The sequence below is a fragment of the Apis cerana genome, linkage group LG5 (assembly GCF_029169275.1).
Source record: "Apis cerana isolate GH-2021 linkage group LG5, AcerK_1.0, whole genome shotgun sequence".
Lineage (NCBI taxonomy): Eukaryota > Metazoa > Arthropoda > Insecta > Hymenoptera > Apidae > Apis > Apis cerana.
Genome location: NC_083856.1, coordinates 2,417,911 through 2,431,607, shown reverse-complemented (window position 1 = coordinate 2,431,607; position 13,697 = coordinate 2,417,911). Strand labels below are relative to the sequence as shown.

Genomic DNA, 13,697 nt, shown 5'->3' with positions numbered 1-13,697 from the left:
TTCCTGTATAGAAATTGTTCGATGGATATTCACCGAAAACGTTACATGAATATTTAACAAGCGGCTGGTAACAAACATGACCGATATAATATGGGGTCAAATCTCGGGTGAAATTAGGATGCATCGTGGTAAATAACTGTGTAAACGAAAATTCCAGAAATAGGATGTTTTTGAGCGTGTTGATATTTTGGGGATGACTTTTATTTTTTTCTTTTTTTTTTTTTGTTTTATTTGAATGGAAATTTGTCTAGCAAAATTTAATGAATGAATATAAAATATAATGGATGTATATAAATGAAAATATAATACTTAAGATATAGATTTTTTTTGTTTATGTATGAATAAATGAATGGATGGATGAATATGGAAATAAAAGAGTTTTTAATTTCTTTTGAGCTGAATGAAAACTTTCAAATTATTTGCATTTGTTCGATTCACAATTAAATGATTTGTTTATTGTTTTATGTCATTTTAAATAAGATTCTGAAAAGTAATTTTTAACTGTGAAAATAATTCATGTTACCAAATTAATAATACAACGACCAGCAAATTAGAATTTCAAATGTGAAATGGTACAATAATGGTATAAAAGATATTTGCATATCATTTATTATATATAATATTATAACATCAATTATTATACCATTTATATATTAAAGTCAAATACATTAAATACAAATATATATACAAATTTATTAAAGTCGTTTAATAATTTCATATGATTCAAAAATTTAATATTATGAGAACTTAATAAAAGATTATCTTAACTGAGAAATGAAGATGTATATACTTCTTATATTTTTTTTTAAACTATTGTTTGTCTTGATGATTCATTTCAATCCTCAAAATATTCCAAATTCATTAAAATCAATTTCAAATTAAAATTTATTATATTATCATTTCTTAAAAACATGAATATAAAATTTATTTAAAGTTTTTATTAATTGATCATCTGAAAATGATTTCGTTAAGCCAATCTGTGTAAAAAATTTTTATTTTCCTTCGATTTTATAGATTTCTTAGCAATTTATTTTGCAATGCTAAGTTAACATCCAAACAATCTCTCAGTCACATATAATATATCATAGTGTATAATATACACTAAGATACACTTGATCATTCTTTTGTAGAGTTTAAACTTGAAATGCAAGCTAATGAAATCTCTACTGTAAACGATCCTTGAATCTGTTCTTTTTGTAAATCGTGCAAATACTATGTTCGTATCCGTAAAAAGTAAAATGTTTACCATAGATCGGTTGCACTCGTGAGAAAGGATTATCTTTTTAATGGCTACGACTGTAAGAGTAAAGCAAACGTTTGTATTACAAGAGATATAATGATTCGTTTTGATCTACGATAAATAAAAAATGAATTATTCAAATATTGAAAAATTGAAGAAGGATTATAATCTGTGATTGATAAATCATTCATGATACGAAATATACGTGAGTAAAAATTCATTTTAAGTTACAAATGATCGTGTATTCAAGTGAATAGTATTATTCGAAATACGATAAAAATTAAAAATTTATAACAATTCTAATTTAATCTAGAAATAAAAGAATTCATTTGCAAAATTAATTGTAAATTAAATGTGCACTTCTAGATTAAATATCCTCAAAGTAAGATTTTAAATATAACAAAAAATTCACATATATAAAAAAATATACACAATAATGTATATTATAATTATGATGACAACTGTACATTAATAAGAAATATATAAATATTCAATATAAAAATACACATTGAATATTCAATAATTAACTAAAAGCTTTTTAATACCTATAAAGAGAAACAAAATGAAAAAATGATAAAGATTTTTCTTTAAACAATGAATCAAGTATAATATCAAACATATTATAAATGAAATAATTTTAAAGTAAAATAAAATACTACGTAACAGAAAAGTGAAGAGAATTAAAAGGAAACGAGTGTCTAGCAATAGTTTACAGCACCCTTGCTAAACTATCCTCAGAGACCAGTGTGTTTACAACCGCTTCAAAGTGATCCTTTATTCACTACTCTGGAAACTCGTTCTTTGAATTATCCGTCTCCTGTCATCCTTTTCACGGATTAAACGTATTCTATAGGGATAGAGGTCCTTGTGGTTCGCCACGGGTTCCACCTCCATTACCACTACTAAGAAGAATTTCTCCTTCCCATAAGCAAACCTAAATCGGGTCTCTTTCGAGCAAATTCGACATCAAACACGAACATTGACTGTTCCCCAATTTGACTGGTAACTTGGCCCGTACGGTAATTAAGAGAGGTATTTGATTTTCTGCTGTAATTAGAGCACTTAACTACCGAGTAAGTTGATTGAACATCGACACTTCACCTCTGCTTTTGTTCGTGGTCGGTCGATTCTTCGAGGTTTTCCTAATTATGTTGAATAATTTTTTTGAAGTGACCATTTCGTGAGACTTTTATATAATTTATTGTTTTTGTTGAACATATATCTTTTATATGTTACAATTTTTGAAAATTTAACTGTGAGTATTTTCACTTTTAATGTAATATAATTATAATTATCTAATTTTATTTTTATGTTTGTTTCTTTTTCAATGGAACTGAATTTTTTTTTCAATGTTTTATAATCCTTTAAATACATGTTAAAAAATAATAATATAAGGATTTATATTATTTTGAATTGTGTTCAAAATAAAAAATGTTAAAAGTTTGATTTCAATCTCTTAAAATAAATAAATATTTCTATCTTTTTAAAATTATTACATTTTGAAATTTAAAAAAAAGCATATCAATTTTTCCATCAGACACAACTATTAAATCTAAATAAAAGAAAAAGTAAAGATAGAATATGACCTTTTATCCTTATTTCAGAATACATTTCTATCACCAATTGTACGAAAATCTCTATAACTAGTCCACCTGGATTCACAAAATACATTCACGTCTAATTTTCTTATTTTAAGCAATCTCGGTGATTTTTGTCATTATGCGATTACATGATTCTTCCAGTGGAAACTAGCCCGATAATGCAACGATAAGAAACGCCATATTCTGCTCAGAACTCGCAATCCACTATATAATTTGAATATTTTATAATAATGGAAGTTTTAATGTACATTTTAACATAAATACCGCGAAATTTTCTAGACTCATTAGATTAATAAGTTTTTCGAACAAATGAGTAATTTATCTATTTATCTAAATAGTATTTCTTCAAATTTTTATCACTTTGATTTTATCATTTGGAAGTTAAAAATTTGGAATTATGTTTTCTTCTTTTTAATATTGATCTTTCTCTTGATTTTCAATAGAAATTTTTAAATTGCTAGTTGCATACGATCCACTGAATTTCGAAGGAATTTCCCTACGAAATTTTCCATCGATCCTTTTCCACGACATCCTACAATTCGGAAGATTTTAATTTTAAGCTACAAATACTTGGAATTCTTCGAAAGCACAACGATAATTCTTGTCACATGCTTTTATTGCTTTAATTAAACAAAGTCCTCGATAGAAACCGCAACTATTCAAATATCTTGTTCAGAATGGAAGGATAGAGGCTAAATTTCCGATACAATCTAAAAAAGTGTTTATCAATTTTATCGTACATTGCTTTTTTTTCGTCATTTTTATTAAATTTTTTAATATTGAAGAAATTCCTGGAAATTGTAATATTACACTTTTTTTGAGATATTGAAGAAATTTATAAATTTAGAAAGATTAAATTTTCTTAATTTTACATTGGAAATAAATTCTTTACTGTTTTATTAATTTGAAGTTTATTTTTAATTTTGTAAGTTATATATATAATATAATTCAAAGAATTAATGATGAAATCACATTTTGAATTTTTTCTTATATAATTAAATTAATTATTATTAATTTTAAATTTTATGAATCATAAATGATAATTTGATATCATTAAATTTTAATAATGAAAATTCAATATTTTACTAAAAATTTAATAACTCTTGTAAATTGTAAAATCGCATAATAAATTTTAAAATCGAAAAATATATGTTAGAAAAGACGATTAGAGAAGAAATAAAAAAATGATAATGTAGATCAATTTTAAGCAATTTTTAAATATGCTTAATAATAAATAAAAATCATCCTAATCCAAGAAATACACAAAATTTTAAAAAAATAAAAAAAAAGATATAATCTTACAATAATCAATATATAAATCTATTAAAATGTCTAAAAATTTATTCTAAAAATTAATTGACAATATATGCATTGAAAAATTAATTTTTTCAATATAACTTATATAAGAATCAATCAATTCAAGAATCTCTTCATTTTTAAAACTTTCAATTAAAAAATCAATTAAGCAATTACTCGAATAATTTAGATTAATTTGTTTGTGATTGAATATTTATAAAGAAATTCTTCTTCACTAATTTAAAGCGACAAAAGTTATTTTCAGAAAATATTGATTTATTAGCCTTTGATTGGCCTTTAATCCTCATTCCTTAAAATAAAATTCGATATATTTATATAAAAACCGAAATAGACGAACGAAATACAACTTCGTCAAATCTATCGTCTTCTCTAAAATGTACTTATTAAAACAAAATTAAAGATATATTTCGAAAATCGAGAACGAAATACAACTTCGTCGAATCCTTCATCCCTTCGTACTTCAACGATCTTAGATTAGGAAGCACGGATTAGTAAATTATTTATTTCGCCAAGTAATTTAACTTTTCTAATTGATCGCCCCATCCCTGTCGTTTCGTCCTCTGATTTTCCAAACCCGAACCAGACGGGATGAAGGATCGGTGACTGGAAAGTCGAAGGGCAAAGGGTGAAAGAGCCGATTTCCTCCGATGAAATATCCTCCTTTCGAGCCACGACGAAGCACCACTTTGCGGTTCTGACTTTCCAGACGAATTTCTGAGGAGGAGTGGGAGGGAGGAGGAGGGACACCGCGAAAGGAAGGGGTTGGCGGTTGCTGAGGTAGCCAGTGGAGGGATGGAAGAGGCGTAGAAGAGAATGGGCACCTAGTCTAAACGAGATTTCTCATTCCCGGCTAATTCGAGAGATTTCACCGTGGAACGAGTTCCATGATTCATCGTGATGATCCTTGGGAGGATTCGAAAAAATGGCACAGGTCTGGCCAATTGCGCAGCCGCCAGTTTATTTCTGACGGAATAGTGGACATTTGTTTCACGGGAGAATTCTCGTTGGTCATGGTACTTTGCCGATTTCTCGGCAATCTTTTCGTTCCAATTGGATTATCACGAAATTGGATGGTTATTTAAGTTGTACATTGGACAATTGTGTTTGAGATTTGGTGGAACGTTTGGGAAAGAAAAAATATAAAACAAGAGATGTTTCACGTTGTTTTATCTTTTTAACTTTGAAATTGTAATGAGACAATTAATTAGAGAAATAATATTTGAAAATTAATGATAATAAGATATTTGTACGAAGTATGAAATAATGATGTAATATTAATTTTGTTGATGTTATCTTGTTAACAAGCTACGAGATATAAAATATAGAATATTAATGTTATTAATTTTAAAGGTTCAGAATATTTAACAATAAGTTGTGCAATAAGCATATTTTAGATATTTGTAAAATATAGATATAATATAATTAGCAAGATGATTTGGAAATAGTTAATATTTAAAAATTTTATTTCTGTTCAAATTAAATGGACTTTAATTTTCTCATTTATATATACTATAACTAACAAATTTTCATTTATATACTATGAAATTTCATTCAAATTTCAAATTTACCGCGATATCTGCATCAGAATTTCAAGGGAATTTTTTTTACTCAATTTTTTTCTAATTAATCAATTAATAAGCATTTTGAAAGAGATAACGAGCTCATTACGAATATTCTTGTTAACGATAGAAATTGAATCGTTCTCGAGTTTCATGTTTGCCTTCGCCTTTTACCATTCCTCCATCTTCTTTTTCCCTTGATCCCTCGAGCGACACTTCAGGCAACGATTCCTCGTCCTGGAATTTCTCGAGAAACGTGAAATAAAGGAAACAAGTCAACTTGATCGTTCGATCTCGTATTTTCCTTTCTTGAGTCAGAATATTCGGTTTCAATAAACATATTTTATAGATTGATTTTATCGAACGGCATTGAAACGAAGGAGCACGAGTTTGGAAGGGTTTTGATATTCAACGAACGAAAAGCTGAAGAAATCGATTCTATTCGAAATAGATGAAGAGACGACAAAAGAAAATTGAAGAGATTCTTGATCCATCCTTTTACGTCGCTTTGGATTTATTTCTTGAATAACAATATTCATTTTTACAAGACAGTATACAGATCTGTGTTTTAAGACTGTTTTATTTTTAAAAGTTAAGTTTAAAAGTTAAATATTTAATATGGGAACTTCGAATGGCTTGTATTTTTATAAAAATGATGATCGATTTCTGAATAAATTTCTCTATATTTATGAATAATTAAACTTAAAAATAATTTTTTATTCTTGATATTTTTCTCGATTCATATTTTAATTTGAAAAATCATCCCTTATAATAATAATTTTAGACATCTTATATCTATAAGGAATCGAATATATAATGACAAATAATAAATATTTTATATTTGACAAAAAATAAAACATTGTGATCAACGAATAATTATATTTTTATTTAAAAAATAGAATACATATTGAATTTTGAACACTATATAATTTATTAAAACTAACGTAAAAAGTGATGATAATATATTACTTGATATTGCATTTGAAAAACACATTCAGAATTTAATTTCTTATTCACCTTCATATTTATCTCGTCGTTAGATGTACATCTATTTGCATTATAAAATGTTCGTGTATCACGCACGATGAAATTATCCCTGACAGTTCGTTCACTTTGAAAGAGCTATTTGATCGATGATATCTTGAAACATGAACATTTACAATTTTTAATTATATTTAATTTCTAGTTATTTTTCAAATATATTATCGAATTTCAAATATATTATTGAAAAAAAGATGATAATTCTATAATTAAAAATATTGATATATTTGAATAATCTATAATTTTAGAAATTAGTTTCATTATTTATTGTTATATTAAAATATTTATTTATTTTAATAATCAAGCTCAAAATAAAATTTCAATCTAATCAGAATTTCCTGTTATAATTGAATATATTTGATTAAAAATTATTTTACAATCTTATACATTTTTTCTTTTTTATTCTATAACATCTTTTTATATGTAACATTGTTTGATGACTGAAACACTTTCCTTCTTACAAAAATTTTCACAACACACAGTAACAACAAGTAGTAAAATCCTCTTTTTTAATTGACTATATTTTTGTTTGAATGAAAGAAAAAACTTAAAAATGCGAGAAATTTAAATCAGAAGTTTATTTTTATGATCAATTAAATATTGCAACTTATTTAATTTTGATTATTTTTCTTTTTTACTTTTTTTATTTATGAATTATTTATTTAAACATACATTATTTTGCTTTAACATATATCTTCATTGTACAATTTATACAATACACTTTAACATTTTATATCTGTATTTTATATATTTGATCTCATTTAAAATGAATGAAAATAATATTGTATTAAAGATGTAATAACTCATGTTAAATTATTTTTAAGATACTGAATTAACTCAATTAAGGACTTCTTGGCTTCAAAGAAACTTTAGAGGAAATTCTTGGTTTTAAAGAAGTTCAGAAAATTGACTGAGCAAGATAAAGAAGTAACTTATACCGATATTCTCATAGGAGGTTCGTTTCGTTAACGTTCTGATAGAACTGTTCAAGTAATTTTCTTAGACAAATCTTTGCGTTTCTTTATAGTAGATTGTCTCGTATAGGAAATTGACTTTCGATTTGTAGGAAAAAGAACCAAAAAATAAAAAAATAAATAATAAAAAAAATTTATATATTTCGTACTTTTATAATTATTTAATTTATAATTAAAATTTAAAAGGAAATAATCTTTTGTTAATAATTATTATTAACAAGTAGAAAAAAAAAGATAAAGTCGTGTTTTTATATTATTGAAAAAATAATAAAAATGTTAATAATAAAAAGAATATTGACATTGAAAGAAAGAAAATTATTTAAATTATGTTCTATTAAATAAAATATATATATATTATATGATAAATTGTTTTCTTCATTGACTTCATTAAAATTACTCTAACATAATATCTTATATTTAAAAATCTTCTATTATTATCCTAAATAATATTATTTTTAACAAAATTATTCATTAATTAATATATATTAATATAATATTATATTATAATATTATATTATATTATAATATTATAATATTATAATATTAAAATATTATAATATTATATTAATATAATATTAATATAATATTATATTATATTATATTATAATATAATATAATATTAATATAATAATATAATTAATTAATATTTTTCAGAATTTTTCAAATATTCAATTTCAAGATTTAATAGAAAAACATTAAATTGCAATCAACTTATACAAATTGAGATCATATCTAACAAAAAGGAACATTTCATAAGGAAAGTTCCAAGGAATGAAATTTATTCTCAATTGCGAGAAAGGGATGGAAAATTTAGGGCAAACAAAAGTAAGAAGAATAAATAATGAATCTCGTAACCGTAAGTTTTCGAGTTGACTCTTCATCGCGAAAATTGGCCCCACTGTCATTGAGGTGCAATTACACTTGGTGCAGTTCACGTCGAGTCTTTCTCCCTGAAACCGCTCTGATTTCAAAATTACAAGCTACTGTTCTTCGAAAGACAATTGGGGAAAACAAAAAGGATTTGTTTCCCAGAGAGATTTTAGGATCTATGGAATTTACTGAAGCAAAAATTATGACTAGACTGCAGATATTTATGTATTTATTCAGATTTAAATTTACAAAAATTTACAAAATGAGTGTAATATGGAAAAATATACAAAAGATTTACCTAAATTCTCGTTACAATATATTTAAAGGATGAAATCTAAATTTTCCATTTTTGTAAATTGTATTCGTAGAAACATGAATTTGCATAAATATTTGCACTTATGATATTTGAATATCTATGAAGAAGAAAAAAATTGGTTCTAATTATTTGAACAAGATGAACATTATATTAGTAATAAGTTATATTAGTAATTTATATATTTAAAAATATATATGTAAAATTATATATTTAAAAATAAGCTTTAAAAATAATTTAATTTTTAAAAATATCCCTTATTTTATAAAAAATTATAAATGAATATGGCGATTAAGTCTTGATAAATATTCAAATACTGCAATAGCGATTTATTATCAAATAGTACGCTTCTTAAAATTATTAAAAATAAGAAAAAATTGATTTTCCAATATTTTAAAAAATTTTTATACAATTTATTCAAGAACGATTAGTAATATTTTTGAATTATTTGTAAAAAATATATTTCTTTTTTTTCACAACAGATAAAATTGAATAGCTCTTCAAAAAAAAAAGTTCAAGCTAAATACTTGTCTAGAAGAATTTCTCTCGAATGTCTGCTCTTGACAATCACTGCTTTTGACAATCTTCCAACTTTTGAAACGATAACTTCTTGTTCCATATTTCTTTCAAATCTTTATGTATCTTACCCAGAAACTCTCCGTCGCGCACAAATCATTATACTCGAACAAAATATCAAATACCGCACATCATAATACGGTCAAACAAACTTTCTATTCAACTAACCATTCGACTTTTTTCAAACTCAAACAATATCTAAGGTGTTCTTGATACACAATTTTTCTATAAACGATACTAAATCAATCAGAGTTGGGTGAAATGTAATATGATTAATTATTAAAAATTATGGGGAAAAATATGAGACTTTTATTATTAACAGAAGTAATTAAATATATGATTCAATATTTTAATTATGTCATATAATGTCATATAAGCAAATTATTTTTAAAGAAAATTTTTACTTTTCTTTTTGATTTCTATTCCATTTTTTTTTCCTTTTAGAAATAGATTTTTGGATTAATCAATAATAATAGTAATACATTAGTATAGATTATGAAAGTATAAAATAATATAGATCATAAATATCCAATACATATTTTATCAGATTTGAAAGCTTTAAATTAATGACATTAAATTAATTATATTCGTGATTACAAATTAATAAATCCTCTGCACGATTATTTACTCATCCTTTCGTTAAAATTACTTATTTGAATAAAATATATTAATTATATAAATTCTACGTCTTTTTTTTATAGATAACCCTTAAATTATTCTATTTTCAAAATTAAATTAAATTAATAATTACATGTTTAATAAATCAACGTTGATCTAACGAAATTCCTTTAAAAATTTAAAAAAACTGATCATTATCAAATCTTTTTTACAACCAACAGTACAATCATCATCAATACTAAGAATTTCATTGCCCAACTCTGATTTCAAAACAAACAATATCTCGAATATAATCGACACATTTTCACGACGCGTCACAAGACTTTCCTTGCCCCGCTTCTCTTCTTTTATCCGACAAACAAGTAGCAGATTGGTCAGACGGGAATATTTCACGATTGGGTACGCGTGGAGACAGAACTGCGGCGAATTTCTCGATGGTGAAACGTAAATCAGTCAGCCGCAGAGAGACTCGGGTCCCGCAACGAAATTGAAGTAAAAATTCCACGGGCACGAGACACGTGATTATTTAAGCCGTCATGCATGATGAATGGACTCGTCCAGGGCGGAGAACAGGAAATTTTGGATTCCGAACACGCTGGACCGCCAACCCTGTCCGTTCTCCATTCTTCTTCAGGACATCGAGGGATTTCTCTTCCTTCCTTCCGTTTACTCTCTTTTCTTCTTTTTCTTATTTTCTTTTCTGTCTTTCTTTTCTATTATTATTATTATTATTTTACGTCTTTTAGAAGTGACGGCCAAGAAGTGGAAAAATATTAAAAGACGTATATCTCCTGTGTTTCAGGTGCTGCCACCTTGGAGGGCGGCCAAGTCCGGTAGTATATCCTTCAAAATCCGTACCAACGAACCTAACGGATTGATTATGTACAGTCGTAGCGGAGCTCATACGAGGGTATGTGAATTTCGTTCGATACATTTATTTTCCTTCTCTTAAATTCTACTGTCCGATAATTATTTTTGTAAGTCTTAAAAATTGCACAGGCCAAAAAATTAGAGGCAATTTTATCAATATTTTTAAAAGTTGAGAGACTTAAAGATAAATTTAATCGAAAATTTTATCAATTTTTATAAATATTTCACGTATACATATTAATAATTTGTATATTATAATATCTTATTATTTTTTGTTATACTTGAATGACTAGACAGATGTCACCATATAAATCCAATTGAGAATATTTGAGAGATTTATTTAAAATAATTGTAAACAAATTACCACATTAGTTGATACGTGTAATCTTTAATGAAAATAGTAATAGAAGTTAGTAAATAAAAATTACTATTAAAGCACTCAGGTAATTGAATTTTACTAAAAGTAATTTTTTGATCAGGGATTGTACGATATTGACAGAAATTAATGATACAATAAAATAGGAATTACAGAAGAATAATACGACAATTACTATTTCCAATTTCCCTTCAATCTTTTTTTCTTTTTTTGAATGAGTTGACAGAATTGTGAAAGCGATTTTTAATGAATTTAAAACGGAATCGTTTCGCGAATATTTCCGGTTACACAGCGATTAATCGAAACTATCAAGTGAATTGTGGGTTGAAATATTTCGAAAAATGAAAAAGCCTCGATAAACCGTGGAATTTTCAAGAGCTCGGTTAATGAAGTTGTTCATTAGTGGTTCACTGCTTGATATTCGTTGCACGTTCGCCATCCATTCGCCTCGGATTTTGTTGATAGCCCCTCTGTGAATACTATTTCCGTCTGTATTCATGGCATCATGGGATTTGCCTCTTCTTTCTTTCCTTTCTTTTTTTTTTTTCAACTTCTTTTTAATGCGATTAAAGTTTTACGAATTATGATCATGAGCTTTTTTCCAATGTTGTCACACTGATATAATAACTTTACTGCTTTTACGTAAATTGTTGAAAAAATGTTATAAAAATTTCGTTAAAGTACCAAAGACTTTCCATTTTATTATTTTACGATCGATAAAATCGTTGAATAATATCATTTTCACGTGATCTAAAAAATTGTGAAAATTGATTATTGAAATCAAAATTCAAAATTGAAGAATAGTTGAAGAAAATAAATTATGGTTTTTAATTGTATTTAGAATTTTATGCATTGCAAATGTTTCACATTTTACATTTAGTATGTGATATATCAAGTGTAAAAATGCATTTATTGAACACTTAATCTTATTTTCTTTCTTAATTTGGCAAGACAGAAATGACAAATACACCTTTATGTAATATATATTTAAATATCTATCTAAAAGAATTTATAAAAAATTAAATTCTAGAATAAAGAAAATGCATAAATATTTTAATTAAATAAATTCAGTTTAAATAAAGCTACAATTTTAAATATTACACTATCAAAAACTACAATTAATTTTTCGATCATTTAATACTAATATTGCTAGATAAAAATTTTTGAATAAAAAAATTATTTCACAAATATTTAATCTTAATATCCATCCAAAAGAATGAAAAATCACAATCTTTTCTAACTTTAATAATTTATTAAAAACTTTTTTTAATTAAATTAATTTTCTCTTGCCTGAGAAAATTACTCGTACATATTAACACTATTAATCTTAAATCTAGCTTTATAATCAATTTCACATTGTCAAATAAAAATGTATAATAAAAATTATATATCGAACAAAAATGAAAATGTAAATGTAAAAGAAAGTTCAAGAAAGAAACGAAGAAGCGAGAATTTGGAAAGAGGATAGAAAAGATTATTTAATAAAAGGAAGAATTGATAAATGAAAGTTGGGAGCTACGACTGATTAAAAAATCGATGTTTATTCGAGCGAAAAAGGAAGAGATTACACGAAGTGGGGTGATGGCAATTAAATTATCGATCACGTGATGCGTTTTTTGTTTGATAAAATCATGGATACTGTTTCAAAAATTGTCCCTGGAAAACTGTTATCGAACTGATACAGGAATGTAATCGAATTTTATTGTCGCACGTTGAAAAATATGTGATATTATAGAATAGAAAAAGGAATTTTTCCATTAATGGATTTTTATTTGCAGAGGAGACATGCGCTTTGAAATTGTTAATAATGCATTTATTGATACATAAATCGAATACGCTGTTTTAAAACGCTTTCCTCTTTAATATAATCTGTACGGCAACATGAATATAAATAAAACAAAAGTAATATTTTTCGTTTGAAAAATTGCACGGATATTTTCAATGATTGTTGCTTAAGGTATTGTAAATTAAATTTAATTCAATTATATGGAATTTGAATAAAAGTATAATTAATCCCTTATGATTTAAATATGCAAAACATCAGGTGTATCGTTTTATGATTTATTTGTAAAATTAGAGGTGAAAATTTAATTAATAAAAACAAATATAATATCATTTGTAACTAAACATTACATAAATTGTTGCATTATACATTAATTGTAATTGTATACAAAATTATTTTAAGTAATTAGTTAATGATAATAAATTTAATGAGTTTTAAAATATTGTAATCAGATTAAAGATTTAAAAAAATTAATTTTAAACTAATTAATTTTCGTATTAATAATTCGCTTTCTATATCAATTACTTTAAACAATTAAATAATGGAATAGAATCAGAGA

At 25.3% G+C, this 13,697-nt stretch overlaps 1 protein-coding gene across 14 annotated transcripts in view; it reads left to right on the top strand.

Moving 5' to 3' along the window:
* The window catches only part of LOC108001332 (neurexin 1), a 394,345-nt gene that overhangs the window by 254,718 nt on the left and 125,930 nt on the right, over nucleotides 1-13,697 (top strand). For all 14 annotated transcript variants that reach the window (XM_062075807.1, XM_062075808.1, XM_062075805.1 and 11 more), the window contains one exon: nucleotides 10,912-11,019. In XM_062075807.1, the coding sequence (XP_061931791.1) occupies nucleotides 10,912-11,019 (108 nt within the window). The remainder of the gene's footprint in view (nucleotides 1-10,911; nucleotides 11,020-13,697) is intronic.